Below are 25,654 nucleotides of genomic sequence, written 5' to 3' on the forward strand. Positions count from 1 at the left end.
TAAAACAAATGATCACTTTAATTTAAGATTTAATTTCTCCATAAATACGATGAAAACAAATCATTTGATTTCAGAAATAAAATCTGTATGACATTAAATGTACTGGAATCGATTTCTTCTGTATTGGACATTATAATTTAAACTAAACCTCTAATTAAAACAAGCGTGATTAAACAGATAATCATGTTTTGAAACAATTTAGTATATCATTAACTACATTAAAATTTCGTTAAATTTGTTGAAAAAGAGTTGAAGCCCACAGAAGAGACATATTCATATATAAATGTTATCTTTTTTTGTCAGTTATAAATGTTATATCATTCACTTGGAATACTTTGAAGCTTGTCCATGCGGATTTGGCATCCCGTAGCTGTCCTGAACAACCCTGAAATCAGATCAACGGAAATATGATAAGGACCAGTCATAAGTAATATTTTACAAGAATATATGAATTACATTTTTCAGCATTTAATTTAAGAAAATTAAAGCACATGGAAACCAAAAGGGTTCCGTATCGGACTTACGGTATTGTTTTTTTTATAATATCTAAATGCACTATTCGTTATAAATAAAAAAGAAAACATGTTAATTGTCAAATAACATGTATGAAACCTTAACAGAAAAATCGGAAATATGAGAGATTGCTAAAATCATAAAAAGATAAAAGATGTGTTTTTATTAAAAAGAAATTCAATGCCATATCCAAAATCTGGAAAACAGAATATCGGAAACATTTCACCTCATTTTGATGGGGGAAATTTTTCATGACCGAAAGGTATCAACTCTATATCCATTTAACCTCATTACAAGAATTCAGTGAAAGTTTTAATGTGTGATCCTACCTGTGTTTTTTCTTTAAGATATAAAAGAACACCAATCCAATCAAGATCAAAAGTAAAACGGCAAGCACCACTCCAATTACCCACAAATGAGAATTCTCCTCTTTTGTACAGCCTAAAAAATAAAAGTGTCTTTAAGGTAACATACAACTTTAAATTGAAAAAGGGGCGGCGAATATGTTTAAAAAATAACGTTCACTTTGTAATTTGAAAATAATTATTATCAACAGCAAGTACATAGATTCCATCAAAAATTTCTAGGTCAAGGTTGGATGTCGTAAGAAAATATCTACTGGGATAAATTACATAAACCTAGTAAGCTGCATAATTGATTCTTCAGAATTTGGTCCTTATTGCCATACTTAAATAAGAGAATATGTTTTACATTATTTGATACGTCTGTATAAGATTTTTGAGATCAGATCAGGTACAAAAAGATATGCTTGACTGTGTTTGTCTACCATACATACATTGTACCCTTATTTAGTTGTTTAAAATGTTGTTTTGAATTTAGGGCATAGAATATAGCCACACCTTTTTCTGTCTCTCTATATGTCCATTCAAATTTGTTTTGTCGGATGTCACACTCGTAACATTTCTTTTGAACACCATCAGGGACACATGAACCATGGATGAAACAGAACCCAGGCTATAAAAATAATTGAAAATTTCGCACATTTTAAGAAATAGAGATTGAATATTGAGAGAGAGAGAGAGAGAGAGAGAGAGAGAGAGAGAGAGAGAGAGCGCACAAAATTAAGATATTTAACTTGGCATTTTTCTTTACCTTTAATGCAAATCGTAGCTGTCCTGATACATTCAATGTGTCCTGACATGTTGAATCTAGGATGTATACAGCATGGGCTTCACTGAAGTTCTTATTGTTGTTGCTCACTGCTATCTTATACCCAGATATAAAACCAATGGAAGATAAAGTTGATCTTTTTGAGTTGGAACGAGGAAATTTACATCTTATATCGCTAAGTGTATTGTGACTTCCAGGAACATGCGAAGTTTCTAAATCCCATGATGTACCGTTCATTGTCATCTACAACGATTAGTTACTTTTATTTATTATACAAATATTTACTTTAATGTTTCATACATGAACTGTGCTAGTTTACGGTGCATATGATATTCAATATCATAAAATAGTTATTGAAAATGTATTAAGACAAATGTAGAGCATAGCAATGATACCTCAAATCGTTGCATTTTACAAGTTAATCCAGATCTGTCAAGGAAAAGGTCTCCATCCACAATGGCCTCTTTGCAAAACAATTTATCACATAATCCTCCTGTTTCGTAGTTCACAGCATATACTTCAGGGGGTTCATTGATGTCAATAGAACAATCCCCACCACCAAAATTATCATTACATTGACATACTCCTAGAAAAAGAAATGAAAAGGCTTGAAATGATATCGGTAAATTATTGAATAAATATTATCATGTAAAATGAACGTCGATTGGACATCAGACACAGCAATTAAATTTAGCATGTATATGATTATATTACATTTCCCCAATATTAGAACTGACTTTAAAGAATGAAATCACTTGTCAATTTTGTATTATTTTTAAAGTTTTTTTTACAATTATGTAGAAATTTGCCCTGTTTTTTTTTATCTTTAAGGTTGTTCGGGATAATTTTTTAAAAAAGTTTTTGTAAGATGTTTACCAAATTGAAATGTTGTTAGCCTAATAACAGAATACTTAATAGTAATAATAGATAATAAAACCTAACTTTATAATAATACCTTTTGTACAAACTCCATGGCCACTGCATTCTCCGGGGCATGCGATGGACAAAATTTTATCTGCTATCTTTTCACCGTTTTTAGTCACGTTCAAGAGAGTGTCGTTTCTAGCAATTTCTTTTAAACATCCGGCTTTCATACTTTCCCTTGGAGCAGCTGCGAAAACAGTCGAGTTTGTGGTCTGTTTAGTGTAAGAGAAGAATGATCATCAAATGCATATCGAATATAACCTGTATATGTATATGAAATAATTAACAGAAAAAATCTGATCACAATTTTCACTTACTAAAATGTCCATTACACATATTTCTATAGCTCTTGTGCTATTGGTGTTTGGAATGTCCTGGCATGCTAAAAATGCGGGAGAACTGTTCATGTAATTTTCACACCAGGTCTTTGCTTGTGCTTTTGTCATATTGGTAATATTGGCAGAAATGGCTCTCTATGAAATGAAAAAAGTTGAAAACATTATTCAGATTTAAAACGAATATTATTTTTAAACAACAATTTTTTTCTTCTCTATTGTATGGTCGTAGGAAAACTATGTTCTTGATCAAATTATAAAAATGCCACTTGTCTAGTACAAAAAAACTAAACGGACGATTTGAGCTCATCAGGTTAATTTTGTTTTTCAATTTAATGTTAAGAATGGTTTAAATGGGCCTTTTTAATGCTGAGATGTACAGTTTGAAAATCTTGGTTTTGTAAACAAAGTTCGAGCTTTGTAATTGTTTACTAAATTGTGTTTTATTGGTATAATTTCCAATCAAATGTTGCTTTCTGCTGTTGATGATATTATTTTTCAATACATTAAACCAGTTTACCTTGTTTGTCACTCATATTGACAAAGAAAAATGTAATTCTTTTCATTATTTGAAAATAAATATAACACTCGAGCTTTGTTTACATAAAAAAATTCTTATAAATTGAATTCTAACACTCAAATTTTGATCAGTCATTAAAATTACAAAAGTAAACCATTTCATACATGGAAAATAGAAATTAATATTTCGATCTAATACCAAGTTTAAGTTCCTTTAATGACCAACATTTTCACAAATGCCCCTATTTTACCTTAACAATATTCAAGTTGATACCGCTCGTCAATCGAGTTTAATACAATAGCACACAGTTTGATTGACTTGATCTTGAGTGTCAACTGGCCAGGTTTGCTGAATTCTGTTTACTAGCAATTAAAACCATTATCTTTGATATCTTTCGTCCCGCATTTAAAGGAGAACGTTAAATTTTTAACATTATTGAAATTGATTCTGAAAATTGATTTTTTAGGTATTGAATATATATTGTAATATAATAAATAGTGTCATTTTAATTTATGTTCCTGACCTAATAAATCTCACAATTATGTGGATTTCCAAAACATATTTTTATTCTTTTTAAGACAGACTTAAGTGCTACTAAAGCTTTTTTTTACTGGAAATACAGGCAATGTTTGACCTTGGTGTACGATTTGGAAAACGAACGTTATCATGACAAGACTACCTTTATATCCCACATTTTTCCTGATAGCATGGTTTTCTTTTTTTTAAATAAACTATATAAAGAACAATGTCAAGTGTTAAACACAATGTTCTCAGCTATATTTAAAACCAGAATTGATCTAATGTATTTATTCACTTGTCGTTTATACACGTGTGTTTAGAGACAATTTGGACTACACAGACTTCGATGTTCAGCAGTTGAACGGTAATTTAGATTTATTTTTGTATAAAATCGCTTCATATAGACATTTAGAACAATACATTATTCCGACTGAGATCATTTTTGACTAATATTTTTATCTGTGTAATAATGACTCCCTGCGTATATAGATTTGCAACGTTCTTGACTGCAGGTAGACTGCAGGCTCCGATGGTTTTCACATCTCTGAAAATTAAGCCCTCTCTTTAAATTTACCACCCGGTAAAAAAAAATGGGCCTTCAGGATACCAGAAACAAATAAAAGATATGAAATAAATGTAAACATGCATAATGTTTTAAGTATTTCTATAAAAATAAAACCTTTGATCTTTTCAATTTTGGTTCTATGACGATTTTTGGCGTAAATGTGAACGAATGTTTGACAGATCTTTTCCGACGATTATGTCTTTCGTAACAAACATCCTTTTGAACTGGCTTCATCTTGTCCTTATCGCAACTGATAAGGCCTTTTGCATTTGTACAAGTTAACGTGTTTTTTATAGTTCCTGAAGAAAGAGATGGTTTTTCACATATGCAAAGATCTCGAGCCTTCCGTGTCTTTGGAAATGATTGTAGTCTTTCCAAGGTCATTTTAAACATATTGTCTGCATCGGCGACCCTGATAAATATATATAATATATGTTTATTGATAAAGATCTTCTAAGGCATATTTTTTTATATTAAAAATTGGTATTCATGTCTGCATCGGGTTCCCTGAAGAACCTTATTGTATAACTTATTTACTGAATCTCAAATAGTTAAATTAGGATTCAGTAAATAAGTTAACCAATAAAAGTATATAAGATTTCATGAAAATGGGTACATTTCAGACACTGTAATATATATATATATATATATATATATATATATATATATATATATATATATATATATATATATATATATATATATATATATATATATATATATATATATATATATATATAAGCTTACCTCCAGGATTGTGTGAAAAGGTATTCATCGTGAGTTAAGTCGACATTATTTGGATCTATGAGTTCATCTTTTTCGACTGAGCCACATAGTCCTTGGGACCGGCCTTCATCAGCAATAGATGGATGGATTTGTAACTCTAACGTCCATCTTTCAGATGTAAAATGAGTTTTATCAAAAATAGAGTTCAGCCTTACGTCTAAACTAGTCCCTGATGGAAAATGAATCTAAGAAAAAAAAAATATAATTATATATATATATATATATATATATATATATATATATATATATATATATATATATATATATATATAATTACGAACAAAAGCCATTCATACTGAGTGGTACGAAGTTATAAAAAAATCTGAACGCTTCTTTTCTTACACTTACCAAAAGATATAACGTAGAAAAATAAGGTCTTCCGATTCCAACGGAAGACCTTATTGCTATTGTTTTGTTTCTTTTTCCCTATTATTAAGGTCTTCCGTTTCCAACGGAAGACCTTATTGTTTTTCTTCGGTTTCTTCTTCCCTATTATTATTATTTTTGTTTTTTTTTCTTTTAAATTTTGTGCACGCAAGTTCTCGGAAATGGCTCAGCCGATTTTCATGAAACTTTTAGATCTAATAGATAATGATCTAAACCTTATTGGAAATTTTTTATTTTGATGACGTCATTTCCGTTTCAGAGATATTGACGTATTAGCGATTTTTAGAGGGTCAGCTTGTCCGTCGAACTACTCCTAAACGATAAAAGATATCAAATTCAAATTTTCAGGAATTGTAGACAAATGATTGTAGTTTTGTCTAAAGTGAGCCATTTATGTCTGGCGCAAAAGGCGCCGAAGCTCGCCTGGACCCGAAAATTGAGATGTAAAAAATGTAGTGATTTTTCTTAGTTTTCTTTAAATATCTCTTATCTCGAAAATATTTTGTTAAGACATGTAGAGCAATTAAAATTTATTTTTACAAGAGCTTTCATTCGACATCAAGAAAAAGGGGCTGCCTCCTCAAATTAAGGGCCAAAAGGGCTGTAAAGTCTTTCTTCCATAGCACTTCTCTGAGAAATATTTTGTAATATGTTAAAGAAGCAAAAATGTCCATCTTACAGTTACTTATCTATTCATTATAAAAATAATTTCTTGTGTTACTTAATTAGGGGTTTTAAGGGGCCAGAAGTCCAAAATTTCGATCACTTGTATCACAAAAAGGACAAATATTTTGGAAAGCAATATAAAATAAAAGATGCTTAGAATGATGTTCTAAACAATATTCAATCATCAAAATTTCGTTCTGTGGCCCCAATAAGGAGATAAGGGGTCGGCCCCTAAAACGTTCTTTCCCAGATAGCTCCAGAACGGTAACGAATTTCTAGACACTTGTTGAACAAAATATGTTGAATATTAAAAGACCTTTCATTTGACATCAAGAAAAAGGGGCTGGCCCCTAACATTAAGGGCCAAAAGGGCTGTAAAGTCTTTCTTCCATAGCATTTTACTGAGAAGTAATTTGTAATATGTTAAAGAAGCAAACATGTTCATCTTACAGTTATTTGACTATTCATAATATAAAAGAATTCATGCGTTACGTAATTAGGGGATTAAAGGGGCCAGATGTTCAAAATTTCGATCACTTATATCACAAAAAGGACAAATATTTTGAAATGCAATATAGAATAAAAGATGCTTAGAATTATGTTCTAAACAATATTCAACCATCATAATTTCGTTCTCTGGCCCCAATAGGGAGATAAAGGGTCGACCCTTAAAACTATTCTTTCCTAGATAGCTCCAGAACGGTAACGAATTTCTAGACACTTGTTGAACAAAATATGTTTAAGATCAAAAGACCTTTCATTTGACATCAATAAAAAGGGGCTGGCCCCTCAAATTAAGGGCCAAAAGGGCTCTGAGGTCATTTTTCCATAGCACTTTACTGAGAAGAAATTTGTAATATGTTTAAGAAGCAAAAATGTCCATCTTACAGTTATTTAACTATTCATAATATTAAAAAATTCATGCGTTACGTAATTTTGGGTTTTAAGGGGCCAGAAGTTTAAGATTTTGATCACTTGTATCACAAAAAGGACAAATATTTTGAAAAGCAATATAGAATAAAAGATGCTTAGAATGATGTTTTAAACAATATTCAACCATCAAAATTTCGTTCTGTGGCCCCAATAAGGAGATAAGGGGTCGGCCCCTAAAATTATTCTTTCCCAGATAGCTCCATAACAGTAACGAATTTTTAGACACTGGTTGAATAAAATATGTTAAATATCAAAAGACCTTTCATTTGACATCAAGGAAAAGGGACTGGCCCCTAAAATTAGAGGCCAAAGGGGCTCTGAAGTTTTTCTTCCATAGCATTTTACTGATAAATATTTTGTAATATGTTTAAAATGCAAAATTGTTAATCTTCCAGTTATGCATCCATATATGATTTTAAAAAATCTCATATGTTACGTAATTAGGGGATTAAAGGGGCTAAAAGTCTTTTGATGATAAATTTTAATTGTGAAATATTTTGTAATACATTATAGAAGCAATTATATTCATCGAAACACTATACACCTATAAATGACAATTGTTTACTTCTTTGTTACGTAATTAGGGTTTAAGGGGACAGAAGTCCGAAAGTTTGATCTTCAATATATTAAAATGGAGAACAATTTCGAATGCTTAACAATATACAACCATCATTGTTTTGTTACCTGATCCCTTAAAGGAGTTATATAATATAAAATGATCTTTTCCAGATATCTCGAGAACGGTATATAATTTCAAAACACTTGTTGAACAAAATTAGATCCCCCCGCATTTACTGATATGTTTCGTTGATGAAGATCAAAGGCAATTTCATTTCCTTTTCTTAAAATCGGACGGAAGACCTCCTCGTTGCTCGCAACGAGATCGTGTCTAGTTATTATTTTTTTTCTGCCTTTTTTTGTGCACGCGATTTCTCAGAAACAGCTCGGCCGACTTCAATCAAATTTTAGGATGTGAAAGATAGTGGTCTGAACTTGATTGGAAATTTTTTGTATTGATGACGTCATATCCGTTTTTGAGATATTGAGATTTTTCTAATTTTTATATGGGTATTTTGTCTTCTGTTGTTCTCCTAAACTATAAGAGATATTAAGCACAAATTTTTACGGTAGGTAAAGGAAAGATTGAAGTTTTGCATGATTGTTGTTTTGTATGTTTAGCACTACTGGCGCCAAAGCTCGCTATGGCTCGAAAATTGACATTAAAAAAGCGTCGTGAATTTTTGTGCTTTTGTCTCTTTATCTCTTTTCTGGATAATATGTTGTTAAAATATGTATGTAAAAAAAGTTTATTTTTACAAGACCTTTCTGCTGATATCAAGAAAAAGGGGCTGGCCCCTCAAATTAGGGACCTAGAGGGCTCTAAAGTATTTTACCCATAACTCTTTACCGAGGGATATTTTGTAATAAATTATAGAATCAAATATGTTTATCTTACAGTTATAAAGCCAAGCAGTATAACGATTTTCTCATATGTTACGTAATTAGGGGTTTTTAGGGGTCAAAAGTCCAAAACTTTGATCACCTATATCTCAAAAAGGATAAATATTTTGAAATGCAGTTTAAAAGAAAAGATGCTCAAAATGATGTACTTAACAACATGCAACCTAAAAAATGTGGTTCAGTGGCCCCAATAAGGAGATAAGGGACCGGCCCCTAAAACATTCTGTCTCAGATATCTCAAGAATGGTAACGAATTTCTGAACACTTCTTAAACAAAATGTCTTATAATCAAATGACCTTTCATTTGATACCAAGAAAAAGGGGCTGGCCCCTTATATTAGGGACCTAAAGGGCTCTGAAGTCTTTTACCCATAACTCTTAACCGAGGGATATTTTGTAATAGATTATAGAAGCAAATATGTTAATCTCACAGTTATGTATTCAAGCAATGTAATGATTTTATGATGTGTTACGTAGTTAAGGGTTTTTAGGGACCAACAGTCCAAAATTTCGATCACCCATATCTCAGAAAGGAAAAATATTTTGTAATGCAGTACAGAAGAAAAGTTGTTCAAAATGATGTTCGTAACAAAATGCAACCTTCAAAATTTCGTTAAACGCCCCCTAAAAGGAGATAAGGGATCGGCCCCTAAAACCTTCTTTCAAATATATCTCTAGAACGGTAACTAACTGAGATTTCTAAACACTTGTTGAACAAAATTTGTGTAGAATTAAATGACCTTTTATTTGATATCAAGAAAAAGGGGCTGGCCCCTAAAATTAGGGGACCAAAGGGCTCTAAAGTCTTTAATCTGTGGCCCTTTACTGAGAGATATTTTGTGAAATGTTATAGAAGCAAATATGTTTATCTTATAGTTATGTATTCAAGCAATGAAATGATTTTATCATGTGTTACGTAATAAAGGGTTTTTAGGGGCCAAAACTCCAAAATTTTGATCACCCATATCTCAGAAAAGAAATATATTTTGTAATGCAATACAGAAGAAAAGTTGTTCAAAATGATGTTTTCAACAAAATGCAACCTTCAAAATTTCGTTAAACGGCCCCTATAAGGAGTTATGGGATCGGCCCCTAAAACCTTCTTTCTCATATATCTCTAGAACGGTAACGAATTTCTAAACATTTGTTGAACAAAATTTGTTTAGAATTAAATAACCTTTCATTTAATATCAAGAAAAAGGGACTGGCACCTAAAATTAGGGGACCGAAGGGCTCTAAAGTATTTTATCTATAACCCTTTATTGAGGGATATTTTGTGAAATGTTATAGAAGCAAATGTGTTTGTCCTGCAGTTATGTATCAAAGCAATGTATTGGTTTTGTCATGTGTTTTGTAATTTGGGGTTTTTAGAGGCCAAAAGTCCCAAGTTTTGATCACCCATATCCCAGAAAGGTAAAATATTTTGAAATGCAGTACAGAAGAAAAGTTGTTCAAAATGATGCAAAAGGGATCTAAAGTCTTTTATCTATTACCCTTTATTGCAGGATATTTTGTAAAATGTTATAGAAGCAAATATGTTTATCTTATAGTTATGTATCAAAGCAAAGTAATGATTCTATCATGTGTTACGTAATTAATGGTTTTAGGGGCCAAAAGTCCAAAATTTTGATCCCCCATATCTCAGAAAGGAAATATATTTTGTAATACAGTAGGAAGAAAAGTTGTTCAAAATGATGTTCTCAACAAAATGCAACCTTCAAAATTTCGTTAAACGGCCCCTAAAAGGAGATAAGGGATCGGCCCCTAAAACCTTCTTTCTCATATATCTCCAAAACGGTAACGAATTTCTAAACACTTGTTGACAGAATGTGTTCAGAATTTAATGTCCTTTTATTGAATCCAAGAAAAAGGGATTGCCTCTTAAATTAGGGGATCAAAGAGCTCAAAAAATTTATCTATAGCCCTTTATTGAGGGATATTTTGTGAAAGGTTATTAAAACTAGATTAGGTATAATACGTTTATATATCCCACCAATATAATGATTTTCTCTTGCGTTACCGAATTAGGGTTTTTGAGGGACCAGAGGTAAACAAGTTTGATCTTTTCTATCTTAATTGAAAGAAATGCAAGTATTTAAAAAAGCAAGAGAACTTAAAAAGGCGATACAATAAAGCATTAGTACTTCACTCCTTTTTCCCTAACATGTTTTGTTGTCGAAAATCAAAGTCGATGATGTCATATTTCATTCTAAAAATCGAACGGAAGACCTCCTCGTTGCTCGCAACGAGATCGTGTCTAGTTATTATTATTATTATTATTATTATTATTATTATTATTGATATTATTATTATTATTATTATATACAATTTTCCTGTGATTTATAGAAAATACATGTTGAGTACGAACTTGAAATCCTGTCATCTAAGTATCATGGGTTTAGGTCTTTTTATCTTTCTAAAGACATCTAACTTTGATATGAATATTGATACTCATACCCATTATTTAGTAAAAGTTTCTTAAATCTATTTCTGAACAAAAACTAATAATAGGTTGAATGTTTAACCAATTGCATATGCGCCTTTAATTCATATAAATTAAAATATGATATTTTAATTACTTCATAGTCGTGTTCATCGTTGGCCTTCTTCATTACATTCAAAATATCTTCCACGCAGCTTTTAAATCCGAAGTAGAAAGGGACCGTTCCTGGACATCTATCAATGACGTATACGTCTGAGGAGGCCCTTGCTGCAATTCCACAGGTGCATTGATTCATATGCTCATAGTTTCCATATTTTACATAATTACAAGGTGTTACTTTCATTTGAATCTGAAAAATTAAAGAAAGAATAGATTTATTTCATCTACGTATAATAATTAAAACCCAAGCAACTGCGATCTAAGGTACATCAGCCGACCAATCTTATTATCCTTGGCCTGAACTTAGTTTAGTTTAAACAATATTTATTTAGTAAATTTCATCATACATATTATATTGATTATAGATAGAAGATTGAGAAACAAGCCGAAATGCTTATGTTAATGTCGCTCTTGTCAATTTACAAATGATAGGTTGGTAAAATTTTCAATTACAATATCATTACACATTAACATTAATTAGAAAAAATGTAGGGAAAAGACAAAAAGAAAATGAAAGGCCTGAACTTGTTAAAGATAATGCATTTGTAAAAAAGTGAAGACTGTCACTGTTACCTGGATAATGTATGAGAATGCTAACAAATAAAACAAAACGTAGCGTGAAAATCCTTGAATAGAGATTTTTTAACCTTTCCATATACACTTTTATATTAAACTTTAAACCCCTCCAGAGGCAGCAGTATCGTCCGCAGAATCAATATTTAGAATTTTGAGATGCTTGCATTGCAATGTTATAAATTGTAAAATTGTATTTATGAGAAGACGATTTTTAATTATTTTCAATCTCTAATTCCATGTTAAACTTCGAAGCCCTTCTTTGGCCCCAGTATTGACAGAGGGGTCATGATTTTCAGAATTTTCAATGTACACTATCTGAGATTGCCTTATTCCTTATTGTAACATTTTAGAATTATGTTGCAATGGATGCTAGGAACTATATTTTGTTTGATTTGGCCTAGTATGTAAAACTCTTACAGATAAACGACGTGACAGACAGACAGACGAACAAACCACAGACATCAGGTGATCCCCGATTTCTTGACATTGCTTTACATACAATGAATGGCAATGTTAAAAGCATTTTTCGCAAAATTCCTCCGACCATAACTTAACTCCTGCAAAATCCGTACATATTTCTGGGTCTTTAAAAACAACAAAATTCTTAATTCAAAGGGGCCTGAATTCACAGTAAAAAAAAACGGAATCGAAATTTCTTGGTTATATTCAACACACATTTAGATATACATATCTACTGTGTCCTAAATACCTACAAATTTTTACGAAATTCCATGCAGCATTTAAGAGGAGGTGTCCTTACATGTACAAACTACTAGTATTCATAATCCTGACCATTTTTTTAGTTTTAAACAGCCGATATTACAATTAAATATTGGAATTGTTTAGTTGTATCTACATTTACATTTAAAACACGCATACTGTGAGAACAAGAAATTGTCTTGGTTTAATAGTTCTATAAGTTAGTATTGACTAAGTAAAATCAAACGTTTTTACATTATATTTTTTTTCCTAGCGCCAAATGAAATAAACTGACAATTAAGAAATGAATTGCATCTTAAAATGTTAACCATTATATTACCTTGGCCCGAAGGGATTCTCAAATAACATCCCAGTGAAATTGTAATAAAAGACACCACATAGTCTGAGTCATCTGTTTCATCTTTAGATATTTTTTTAGAAGAAAACAGAAATAATGGTAACCTAATAACGAAACTTTTTGATAAACGTGATGACTTCAACTTTTTTTTATCATCAATTACCCTTACTTATACCTATGTATACCTCCATCACCTGCACATGTAGTTTTTGTTTCTCAGTTGTTTCGATGCGCAAGGGCATGCTCTACGTATGGTCAATTTCTAAAACGAGGAAGCTACTGACAAACAAGTATATAAAACATGATGATCAACAGCCTCGATTTAATTCATCATTTCGTAAGTTCAATCTTCCGCCAGGTTGAATGCTGACTGACGTGTTTTATACTTATTAATCCATAAGGTTACTAATTATCACCGAATTCTCCAGGAATTTGTCCGTTTTCCCGATTATGACAAAGAGTATACGGCGAGTGTGACCGCTCAAGAGAGGATGCTCACTCATCCATGGCACCTGATCCTACTTCTAATTGTTGTAGAGGTACTTGTTTGCTCTGCTCCTCTTTTGTTAGCTCAACTGAACCGAAGGTTCAAGTGAGCTTTTCTGATCACCTGTTGTCCGTCGTCCGTCCGTCCGTCCGTCTGTAAACTTTTCACATTTTTGACTTCTTCTCTAGAATCACTGCGCCAAATTTAACCAAACTTGGTACAAAGCATCCTCATGGGAAGGGAATTCTAATTAAAGGGCACAACTCTTTTTAAAAGGGAGATAATTGCGAAACTGCGAAAATTGGGTGGGTGTCTTAAAAAATCTTCTTCTTAAGAACCACTGTACCAGGTAGGCCAATATTTACACCAAAGCTTGTATATATAGTCAAGATTCTAAATTGTAGAAATCGCGGTCCCCGGGTCAATACTGGGGTCCCAAGAGGGGTTCAAAGTTGATTAAAAAAGACAAATTTAACATAGAAATATATGGGGGGAATGTTTTTAAAAATGTATTCTCAAGAACTACAGTGCTAAAATTAGTGAGATTACTATACAAGTACCCTAAGATAATGTAGATTCTAAATTGTAAAAACCGTGATCCCCGGACTAATACTACGTACTGCTCCAAAATATGTTCAAAGTTTAACATAGACTTATATAATGGGAAAATGTTTTTAAACTCTTCTTTTTAAGAATTTCAATGCTACAGTTTGTGAGATTAATATGCAATCATTCTAAGATAGTGCAGATTCTAAATTGTTTAAATCATTTTTTTTATTAAAAGAGGTATACAAAAATCAAAGTACTGAAGAACTGACGGGAGTTGAATTTGTTGATGTTTAATTATTTTAAAATCAATGATATGTTATTTTGCATAAAAAGTACATGTAGTTTCTAATTTGAATTACGTACATTTTTATATATAGAATTTTTGGACTTTTTCGACAAGAATGTCGAGAAACCCCAATATGAACCATGTTAAATAATATTTAAAGATAAAATTTATTCAAACTATGTATCAGTAATAGAAATATTTCACAGGATGAATGACCATCTTTAAGTCCTCCTTAAAGATAGCTTAAAGGTGTTTAAAGGTAGCTTAAAGACGATCTTTAAGCCACCTTTAAGCTACCTTTAAGCTATAAGTATTGCTTCGAGGTGGCTTAAAGAAAGCGTAAAGATGGCTTAAAGGCAGCTTAAAGACTATCTTTAAGCCACCTTTAAGCCACCTTTAAGGACAACTTATAGGTCCTTAATGTCCAAACTTCTTTAAGCCACCTTTAAGCCACCTTTAAGCTACCTTTAATCCACCTTTAAGCCATTAAAAAAATTTAATTCAATATTGTGCTTAATTTCCAACAAAATGTATTAACTTTATGAAAGAAAAGGTATTAAAACGGTTTTTGTTCTAGAAAGAAAAATGAAAAAAAAAACACAAAAAAAAACCGGCCACGGCGAGAATTGAACCCGGGACCCTTAGTTTACTAGCATCACCACACATCCTCTGCGCCCCGGCAACTTACATATATCTGAACGTTTTTATATCCTATATATCAGTGGATATTGAATCACTGTATTGAATGTGTTTACTTGAAAAGATTTTGACAAACCATTCAGGTTGTAACAATCAATTATATCTAATTTATAAATAACATGCATGCACGTATTTAGAATGAAATACGGAACTTGGTCTTCAGTGAACAAAAATATATTATACCTAAATGGAAACCGTTAGGTTCACTATAGTAGGCTTTCTTAGTTAATAAATTTAAACCGAGTAGATATACGTTCATCTAATTTATAGCTATAAAAATGTAAGAAAGAAAATGAAATCATTTCTTTTATTAAATGCATTGATACTATTAGGGTATTTGTTCAATTTCCCGCAATTTCCCGGTTTTCATTATCGCGGCGCCGTTCCAATATGTTTAAATACTAGAGAGGTTTAGCAAACCAACGTGTACGCGTACGTGTACGTGTAGAACGGAAAATATGTGCATTACGTCATCAGTTTGTGAAATGACGAATTTCTACACGTCTGTACCCGAATGAACATACGTGTAAATTGCAAAGTACTTGTAAGGTCGAACTTGTAGCCTCTGTTTCCCTGTTGTCTATTAATTTTAAAATATATGTTAACTTTTCTTAAGCCTGAATACTCAATGCGAATACTGATATCTACCAACATAAATTTTCATTAGCGTTTAATATGTTATTAGAGTTATATTTCACGCATCTCTTCCTCCAAAACATGCAATGGCTCCGTTATCTTATTAATTTGCGATAAATGAAAATGTGCATATATGATAAATGATGTTTAATAAAATTAACACATGCAGAATTCCTACTTTTCGTTTATAACCAACATTCTCAGCTTAGTAGGAGAGGATATCCATAATAACATTAAAACATTTAAACGTACAAGTACACGTTACAACTGCTAAACAAGAAAAGTAATTGAGCTGGTACGGGTAGTTCTAACTTGTAACCTACACGTACAAGTACACGTACACGTTGGTCTGCTAAACCTCTCTATTTACATGTAATTGTATGTACATGTACATGATTTATAAACTATCAATTCTATAACAAACAAAATTACCAATTACCGGTGACGTATTTACTGCATGTGGCAATTGCAAATGACTTGTACATGAAATTGTATGATGTGCCAGGCCGGGTATATTTGACATATTTACTCTTATACATATATTTAAATAATCAACCCCTATTTATGATCACCGGTACATTAATTAATTAGCCTCAAGATTTTACTCTTACATACATGTATCGTTAATTTGTAGACGTAACATCTTTGAAACCCAGAGCTAGGAAATAATACTTTGAAAATGAATTACAAATGTAAATTAACTTTTATTCACAAAACGTATCGTATACTCGTACATACTAAGATTCAACGCCTTTAGAAACCCTGACGTGCACCTGGGCACACGACACACCTGTTGTGTATATCTTGTATATTCTGTGTTAGTTCCAGGGGTTTTCTTAAGTTGGACAAACAATAGACTTTAATTAGATATACACAAACATGCACCTGGGCACACGACACAACTGCTGTGTATATCTTGTATATTCTGTGTTAGTTCCAGGGGTTTTCTTAAGTTGGACAAACAATAGACTCTAATTAGATATACACAAACGAACAAAACTATGTCTAGACAAACAAAGCAGTAATATCCTGCCCGATATAACAAAAGGCAGTTGAGAGTCTTTTCATTTTTAACATGTATCTAGCAGATCTAGAGTTAGAAATAATGAAAATTGAAAAAAAAAATACAAACCTTAAACCGATTAACAAATTAAATCATGCATTTTTGGTTCATTATCTTTATTTTGTTTAATAACCGGATGAACTGAGAGAGAGAGAAAGAGAGAGAGAGAGAGAGAGAGAGATTTTTTTCACCGATTAATTTATAATAGGAAACAAACATACTTAAATTAGTTTTATGCACATATTAAGATACAGAGACTGCGCTCATACCTACAATAATTTTGAAACTCCCAAAAAATTATAAAAATTTTTATAACGGCAATCTGTGTCCATCAGAGCGGTGCTGATGATAGCGATCTGTGTTTAATGGAGCGACGATTAAAACCGCCTGGAACACCCCCCCCCTTCCTTGGAAATTATATTATCACTCGGATGACCCCCTCACATCTCTATAAAAGAGCTTTTGCATTTAATATATGTTTTTATTGTTCAGCTTGATCAATATTGACTTAAAGGCCACTTAAAGACAGTGTAAAGGCAGTGTAAAGAGAGCGTAAATGCCACTTAAAGATGCTTAAAGGTGGCTTAAAGGTGGCTTAAAGGTAGCTTTAAGAAGTTTGGACATTAAGGACCTCTAAGCACTTGCTTAAAGGTGACTTAAAGGCGGCTTAAAGGTTGTATAGCCTTTAAGCTCCTTTAAGTCACCTTTAAGCCACCTTTAAGGACTTGCTTAAAGATGGTTTTTCGCCCTGTGTTTCTCGAAAATTGTATGGATCCAAACAATATTGAACTCTATATTGAACTCTAGTCTCGTTCAACCAAACGCTCGGATGACACCGTAAATCTCCGACAAGGATTTACAGAGACAGCCGAGCGTCGAGTTGAACAAGACTATATTGAACTCTAGCGTAGGAATACATACGACTACAAAAAATATTTAAATTGTTCGTACCATTTAAAATTTGACTTTTCTCAAGGTATTTATAAAAAAATTCCTGAAAAACAACGCTTTAGCATATATTACATCGAATGTATCAATTATTTTCAAGAACTTAGTCTTGTCAGCAGCAATGATTTATGCTGAGGTCCAAACACTGTTTCACTTTTGGTTTGTCTGAGTAACTGCATAGGAGAGTTGATTAAAATCAACTCCCAAAAAGAAAAAAAAGAAATTTCCATGATAAGTTTATCATAGTTAAATTATCTGCAAATACATCATTACTTGTGTATGTTTATCGACTAGTTTTTTGTTTTTTGGAATTTCGATCCCGAGATCAATTACTCACATATCGGGATCCAAATGATCGGGATCAAAGATCATAAATTCAAACAACTTCAAAAAGGTGTAGTTTTTACGAAGTTTGGATTCACAAACACACAGTTAGGAAGGATAAAGGTACAAAAGATAAAAAATGGTTATGGAAGAAAAGTAGGAATCATTGATGGACGTTATCAACTATATATAGACTTTCCATGTTTTTTGAGTTTAGTCTATAAGACAGATGATCGATGAGAATGCAAAATCTAACATGCCTAATGTACTCATCACAACTGCAATGTTTTTATTTGATGAATTGATAAAGAAGCTTTTAATGATTGAAATACAAAACAGATGCCAATATCACCTTTTAATTATTTAACGAATATTTTTCAATTTTTTCAGTGAAATGGGATTTACTTTTACTGCAAAAGGGTATTTTAGATCTTAAAATTCAGTCTCATTTGATGTGTAAAATAACTATGAATAAAAACATGCCAATGATAAAATTGTTTCGTCTTTTTATGTATTGTTTAATATATGGCAAAATCTTGAAATATATGAGTTTTACAATATATATTCAGAGTTCACTTCATAATGAACCCTTTCGAAATAAAATGATACAAGGACTATTGTTCAGGTGAGCGATTTGTGGCCCATGGGCCTCTTGTAATTTTCCTTAGGAATTTTGATTTTAAACACTGTTCGTTATAACTGCATTTCATACAAATAGATAGTCATTTACCGGTAATCATTTAAACATTGATGTTTAAAAACAATTGTGATATTAGTCTGAGAAAGACAGGTTGTTCAGAATTATTAGTTTAATGTTTTTTGTGATTACAGTAATGCAACTATCAAACGTTACGCGCATGTGGTTATACTCATGACGTCGTTACAATTGTCAAAGACAAATAAACTTTTCGTTGTTCGATAGATTCAAAAAAGGAAACATATTTTCAAATGTAAAAATTAAAAATTGAGCACATTTTGCAGTAGAAGTAAGTACATAGTAGATGTATAAATGCCATTAAAAGTCAGCTACATGTTTGTAAATAGTTATCACACAATTTGATATTAAACAAGTTGTTTTAATTCATATTTGCATATATGTGGTTATCATCATTTTACCAGTTTGAAGTTTTACCCATTGTCACTTTTTAAGTAATAGTTTTCTGTAATCAAAAATTTACCTCATTTATATTTCCCACGGGATCTTTGTTTCTGTACAACGTATATGTTCCAGGTTCTTGACTTTCGTAATGTCTAAAAAGTAAGCGTGTAATTAATACAGAAAAATCCAATATAGCACATATTTCAAGTGATCTCAGTCACATCAATATAAAAAAAAATCACTATTGTATTTTGATTGATATTTTCAATTTACATTATAATAACTTTTACAAGTACATAATATTGTATATAAAATGCAAACAACCATTTAGACATATATTTAGCTTTTTAAAAAAATCTTACCTATTAGCAAAACTTGTCATGTGCGGATCACTTACTGCTTCACATTTTTTGTTCTTCCATTTGTTAGTGCCCTCAATTACATTTATCTAAAAGTAAACTATTAATGTGCGCAAACCTACGGCATTTTGTGTTTAACATTCACCGTTGTGATTTAATTTCTTTTTAAAACGTTGCAACCCGTCTCCATGATTAAGCAACATTGAGTTCCTAGATACGAAACAAGATTTTACAGACAACATTAATAAAACTGATATCACTATACGTTTAAATTAATGTTGGTTCCTTTAAACTCATTTTATCGGCTGTAAAAAGAGCTCTGTCGATCAAACTGGAATGAAATTCCTTTACCGATCGATCGATTGATAGAAAGATAGATATATTGAAAAAAGCTAGTTAGATTGATACATTTAAAAGTATATTGATTAATAGAGCTCACAAATACTGTTGGTAACTCCACTCCATCCCAAAATGGTTCTCCGTTGATCCTCACTTTCGTTTCTGTGTGTATCTCAAACGTTTGAATCGTTCGATAATTGTCGTCATTCTTATGCTTAATAGAAATAGTTTGTGTTTCATTCCACTTTCGACTCTCAATGAGCTTCCCACACATATCGACAGCATATATTCCTTGACTGCATTTTAGATAATCAGGAGTGGTAAGAGATATTGTATGCTTGCAGGGCAGTGGGTAGGGATCATTATGGTTTGCATACATGCATCCAAACGGTACGGTCAATTTAAACTCAATAACTGTGCTGTTATCCCTTGAGATTTCGTAGGCTCTTTTCAGAGGCTAGAAAATAATTTTAAATTATTTTCTTAAATTTGAATAATTTATATTTTATAACAACATAGCACACACAAACATGTACACCTATTGATTTAAAATGGCCAATAATTTCTTAACACAAATTGCTTACTGAATATGTTAGACAAGGCACTTTGAAATATCGATGTACATTTAAAATAATGAAATTTAGATATACAATTATAATATAATATGTTTTCCTAGATGATATGAAAATTTATTTCAATAATAATGATGCAATCTTTTAAAAACATAAGTGTTTTAAGATGCAACATATAAAAAGATACAAAAACATGATGTTCAATATTGGAAGATTATTTCATATTAATAAAAAAAACAAATATCATTTTATGAATGATTTAGAAGTAATAACACTATAAATTTCGCTTTGTATAATCCGCTTCATGGATTAAAAAACGTAAATTAATCCCAGGTTATACTAGTATAACTTGGGTAGACATTGAATTCATTTCTGAAAAAAAAACCAGACAGTGGCAGTTCAAAGACCTTCACAAACAAACTCAGGCTCTTGTAAACCTTAACACTCTTTAAATGAAAGCATTTATACTTTCACATTTACATTTAAAAAATGATAAAATGATATCTAGTATATAGTTCTGATACAAATTGATACGTATTTTCTTTTTAAAAATTACATCTGTTAGCTGACATGAAGCGGAAGTGGCAATAAATTGAGCTGTAAGGACGCGAATATATAATACTCTAGCTAACCCGATGGACAAACACAACACTCTCTACACAGCCCAAAACAAATACACACAAGCAGACCCAAAGTCCCTAAAGTATATAAAAAATAATTGCATATCAATGTCAATATCACTCTCTGTATCAGCCCGAGACACCGATATCGGCGGTAGGGCCGAAGGTTCGAGGACTAATATTGACCTTCATGAACTGGATTTGATGAATGACATCTTTAATCACAAGGACAAGGACAAAAAAGCGAGTGTGTGAACAAAATTCAAAATCTTTAGCATATACATTTTTATTTTCATATCTTAAACTAAAGTTGTCAGATTCAAAGTAACCACTCGATGATGGTTAAATCCTTGTGGACTTACCGTTATGACGATTAGTCAATCCGCGTTCCCGGTTACCCGTTCTCGAAAATTATATCCATCAAAACTTGAAATTGCACATTCAAGAAACGAAATGTTTTATTTTATTCATACAACATTTCTCATATCTTAATTTATCTGTTTACTCTAAATAAGTTCCCAGTTAATATATTTACTCTTTCCGTAATATTTTAGTATTATTTCATTCAAAGCAAATTCCCACTGACTTGAATCCGCCAAACCGTGTTTTTTTCTATCTTTTATTTTTGCTTGTTTGAGCTGGTTTAAAGAAAATGAAAGTAGGCTTTTAATTTTTTTTCTAACTAATTACTTATCAGGTAACACTCATCATAGCTTACGGACATCAACTCAATTGCTGTAAGTAGTTACTCTGGTGCAGACACTTCGTAGTTTATTGGCAAACTGTCTAAATTGTAATTATGAATACTCAAATTGTATGTCATACCTTTATTCCAGCGAAGAATTTTTCACTTGCTTCGGAGGAGGGACCAGGTGGGCCTTTTGGGTGATAGTGTAGCCGAACTTTGCAAGATATCTTTAAAACAATTATTAAACCACATATTGTAATAAAATGTACTAAAAATCAGTAAGTAAATCAGTCAGTAAGTCATTAGTAATGACAAATATGACTAATCTTGTTGTATAAACGTTTTATGTCTTCTAATATATTTTCAATAACTTAATATTAACCAATAACTTTTTTAAAATATGTATTTTTAATATGTTGTATCTAAGTTGTTTATGATTATATTTAAGAAGCATGATGTCATATCCCTATATAAGACGGTATCAAGTATGATCGATTAAAAGAGATGGAGGAAAACTATCGTTACCTCAATATTTAATTTTATTGAATCAAGTCCAGTTTCACCTCGGAGATAAGTTTCAGGTAGTCTCTCCTTTGGTACCGCTTGACTTGCAAATATTGTCGAGGTATGATCATTTACATACCAAAACACCTTATAGTAGATGATATTTGTGCCATCGACAACAGGTGTAAAATGACACTTAAACGCAAGTTTCTGTTCACTTAGTTCAGCGGCTGTTTTCCCTGCAGATTTCACAAGTTCATACTTAACCGTCGGTTTGTCTGTGGTTATATTTGGGGCTATACCTTAAATGAATTGAAGGATGTTTCATTTAATAAATAATATCATTTCAATTTGAGAGAGAGAGATGGAGAGAGAGAGAGAGAGAGAGAAAGAGAGAGAGAGAGAGAATATCTTAACTCGTAATCAAGTTTTTTCTAAATATTTATATTTTATTTTATAATGAAGGAAAAGCTAAAGACATACCATTTTCTCCAAAACCTAAACAAGAAACACAAACAAAGATGCTTATTGATGTGCTTGAGAACATTTTCAAGTTATCTTTGAAACCCAATTTAAACACTTGAAAAAGTAATGTTGTACTTACCAAAACAGTACGCTTGGTCACAAGATGAAGGTCTTGGTAAATAGTACACAGTAAAATTGCTGCATTTTTTCAACTGTATGTTGTATTTTGTTGTGCAGCTTGGGATGACACAAGCTGTACGATTTACAACCCTATTCAGGGATGATGGAACATGTCCTTTCATTAAAACAGTTAAATATACAGACCCTGAAACGTACTACTACACCACACGCTCGCTGCACGCTCGCTACACGCTCGCTAAACGGTTCACACGAAACGCTGAACGGTTTACACGAAACGCTGCACGCTTTGCCTGAAACGCTAAACGATTTACACGAAACGCTGAACGGTTTACACGAAACGATTCTCGCACGAACTGATTTGCTCGCTTTTCACACGCTTTGGACACGCTTTTATCCTGATCGATTCGGGTCCTCTCGGATTTTTACCCTGACTCTGATAGTAAGAATTGATTTTAAGAAAACACGAAATAATAGAAATACTGATATTAGAAAAATATATGTACATAAGTATTGAATTGATTAATTAAATTAATTTGGTACTTATACAAAAAAATTATTTATTCACAGAATTAGCCAAAAATATTACTTCTATAAATGTATTTATTGCTCAAAAGAAATATCCATGATTCTTATTAATCCCGTAAATAATAAAAATTCCAGAGAAAAAAGTTACCGTAACACAATATTCAATACCAAAAATAAAATCCGTATGATTACAAGCTGAAATCGGTTTTTCAGTATTCGGCGGGATTTGTTTTTTCTTCTCACATTAATATTTTTATTGGTTTCAGAGAATACGATGTAAAAATACTAACTCTAAATAAACCTGTAATTATTTACATTGATAATTTTGAAAGTTAAATAAAATAAAATTAGTCACATAAGTTAGAAAAATGCTAGAAAACAACCGATTAATTTTTTTATGTCGAATCATTCGCGTAAATAAATGTTCCGTACATAATACAGAGAAAAATCAATGGATTAAACAATAAAGAAAGTTGTCATTACTATTTTGGATTTCGGAAAGAACAAAAAATAAAAAATGATTTAGATTTTTTGTCTCAATATTCGTAAACATAACCGGCGCCCCGCATAACGGCGTACAATATATCTATCATAATTTATTTGAATTAAGTACCATGCATATAGATTCCCATAATTATTAATTGCATGTGTACATTTTAGGAAAATTGTTGTTTTCCGTTATCAGTGTTTAAATAATTAAAAAAATAACGTGTAGAAATATTTTTAATCGGGATTCAGAAGAATTTACTTCGAAACGAACAGTATATTTTCTTTCTATGTTTACATTTTAATTTTGTTCAAATTAATGTTAAATAATCTATCATTGAAACTGTGTGCATCATCAAATACTGATTCCGACTACCTTGAAGTCATTAAATTTTCATTGGCTATTGACAAAAAAAGGAGACGCGTGACCATCCAATGAAAACGAATACACAGAGTTTGATTGACAGGTTGAGCCAGGTGCAGGTCTTACACAATGTCCGAGGTTATGTGTACTGGTTGTACACAGCCGAATAGTCTCAGTAACTAGTCTTCTTTCAATACGCGTACTCTTCTTTTGTTTGTTTAAAATTAATTTAATTTTGTAAAAAGATAAATATATCATTTCTTAGAGATTTTTTTAACGAGAATATCTCAAAGGAGTTTTGCCAATCAGTTTAAAGTAATGTTTAACACGAGCGCTATTTTGAAACAATTAAATTGTCAGAGAGTTCCGAATGAAATCTGATGAACGTTTCACACGGTTCTCGCACGCTTTGCCCGAAACGATTTACACGCTTTGCCCGAAACGCTGCACGCTTTGCCCGAAACGCTAAACGGTTTACACGAAACGCTTCACGATTCACACGAAACGCTAAACGGTTTACACGAAACGCTAAACGGTTTACACGAAACGTTTCTCGCACGAAAGTCGCACGCTTTTTTGGTGTAGTAGTACGTTTCAGAGTCTGTAGAAACATAATGACAAATTGTGACAAACTTACTTGCACACATTTTTCAGTACAGTGAATATGAAGACAATGTTATCCATGTGTTATACACTTTGTTTAAATTGTAAGACGTTTGACAAACATTTTTTGTCGATGTTACTCCGTGTTTCAAAATATTTTAACGTAGAAGCATTTTAGCCAAAGTTGCCACCCTAAAATGCAATATTGGCACATTGTGATTTTGTGTAAAGAAATAGCATGACTGTATTAAATATCTCAACATATTATTTAGACTCAATTGATCAAAAGAAGATTCAGCACAAATAAAAATATATTACAATAATTATATCAAGATGTTTTAGAAAATTGCAGTTTTTCAAACTGCTTCAAAAATATTTGGAGAACCCCCATATTCTACGGAATGCCTACCTTGCATGTAGATGCTATATTGTGTACCGCATTCGAAAAAAGTTGTTCTGTTGTTAACCATTTCATTTCCGTCAACTGTCCGAAACCATTCTCCGGGTTCTTTAATGAAATATCTGTCACAAATTGGTCTGTCTCCTCTAGCAAGGTCAATTTTAAACGCCTTCAGTCGAAGTTCAAAATTAGGAAGATTTTTTGCTGTTGTGCATGGATCATCTTTCAAAGCTAAAATATAAATCAAACATTAAAAAAAAAATCTTGATTCTCTTATACTAACAAAATTCAGACAAATCTGCATTGAGATACCGATCAAGACATTAAGTTGCAGCAAAAATAATAAGGACTGAATTATCCTTTTTCTCTCCATTTTTAAATTCGAAGCAATGATTCTAAAATCTTTTTCCTTATTTATACATATATTGCGTACTACGTAGATATATTCCGATTGGTTGGTAATTTTTTTTTATCAAAAGTTGACGATGACCTATAAACTGTTATGTTTTTCACAAATCAAGA

The 25,654-nt window shown here is 31.7% G+C and overlaps 1 protein-coding gene across 1 annotated transcript; it reads right to left on the reverse strand.

Annotated features, from left to right (window-relative positions):
- Nucleotides 1-25,525, reverse strand: LOC128158227 (von Willebrand factor D and EGF domain-containing protein-like). Its single transcript, XM_052820982.1, has 19 exons — nucleotides 25,445-25,525; nucleotides 25,142-25,363; nucleotides 22,753-22,908; nucleotides 22,632-22,646; nucleotides 22,170-22,450; nucleotides 21,782-21,871; nucleotides 19,865-20,221; nucleotides 19,429-19,514; nucleotides 19,146-19,218; nucleotides 11,320-11,532; nucleotides 5,255-5,478; nucleotides 4,622-4,919; nucleotides 2,886-3,041; nucleotides 2,600-2,780; nucleotides 2,040-2,230; nucleotides 1,627-1,887; nucleotides 1,374-1,488; nucleotides 843-954; nucleotides 1-385 (listed from the first exon to the last, which is right to left on the reverse strand). The coding sequence occupies exons 1-19, from the start codon at nucleotides 25,503-25,505 to the stop codon at nucleotides 322-324; spliced, it is 3,156 nt and encodes a 1,051-aa protein (XP_052676942.1). The 5' UTR covers nucleotides 25,506-25,525; the 3' UTR covers nucleotides 1-321.
- Nucleotides 25,526-25,654: the final 129 nt, after the last annotated feature.

The sequence above is a fragment of the Crassostrea angulata genome, chromosome 8, assembly GCF_025612915.1.
Source record: "Crassostrea angulata isolate pt1a10 chromosome 8, ASM2561291v2, whole genome shotgun sequence".
Lineage (NCBI taxonomy): Eukaryota > Metazoa > Mollusca > Bivalvia > Ostreida > Ostreidae > Magallana > Magallana angulata.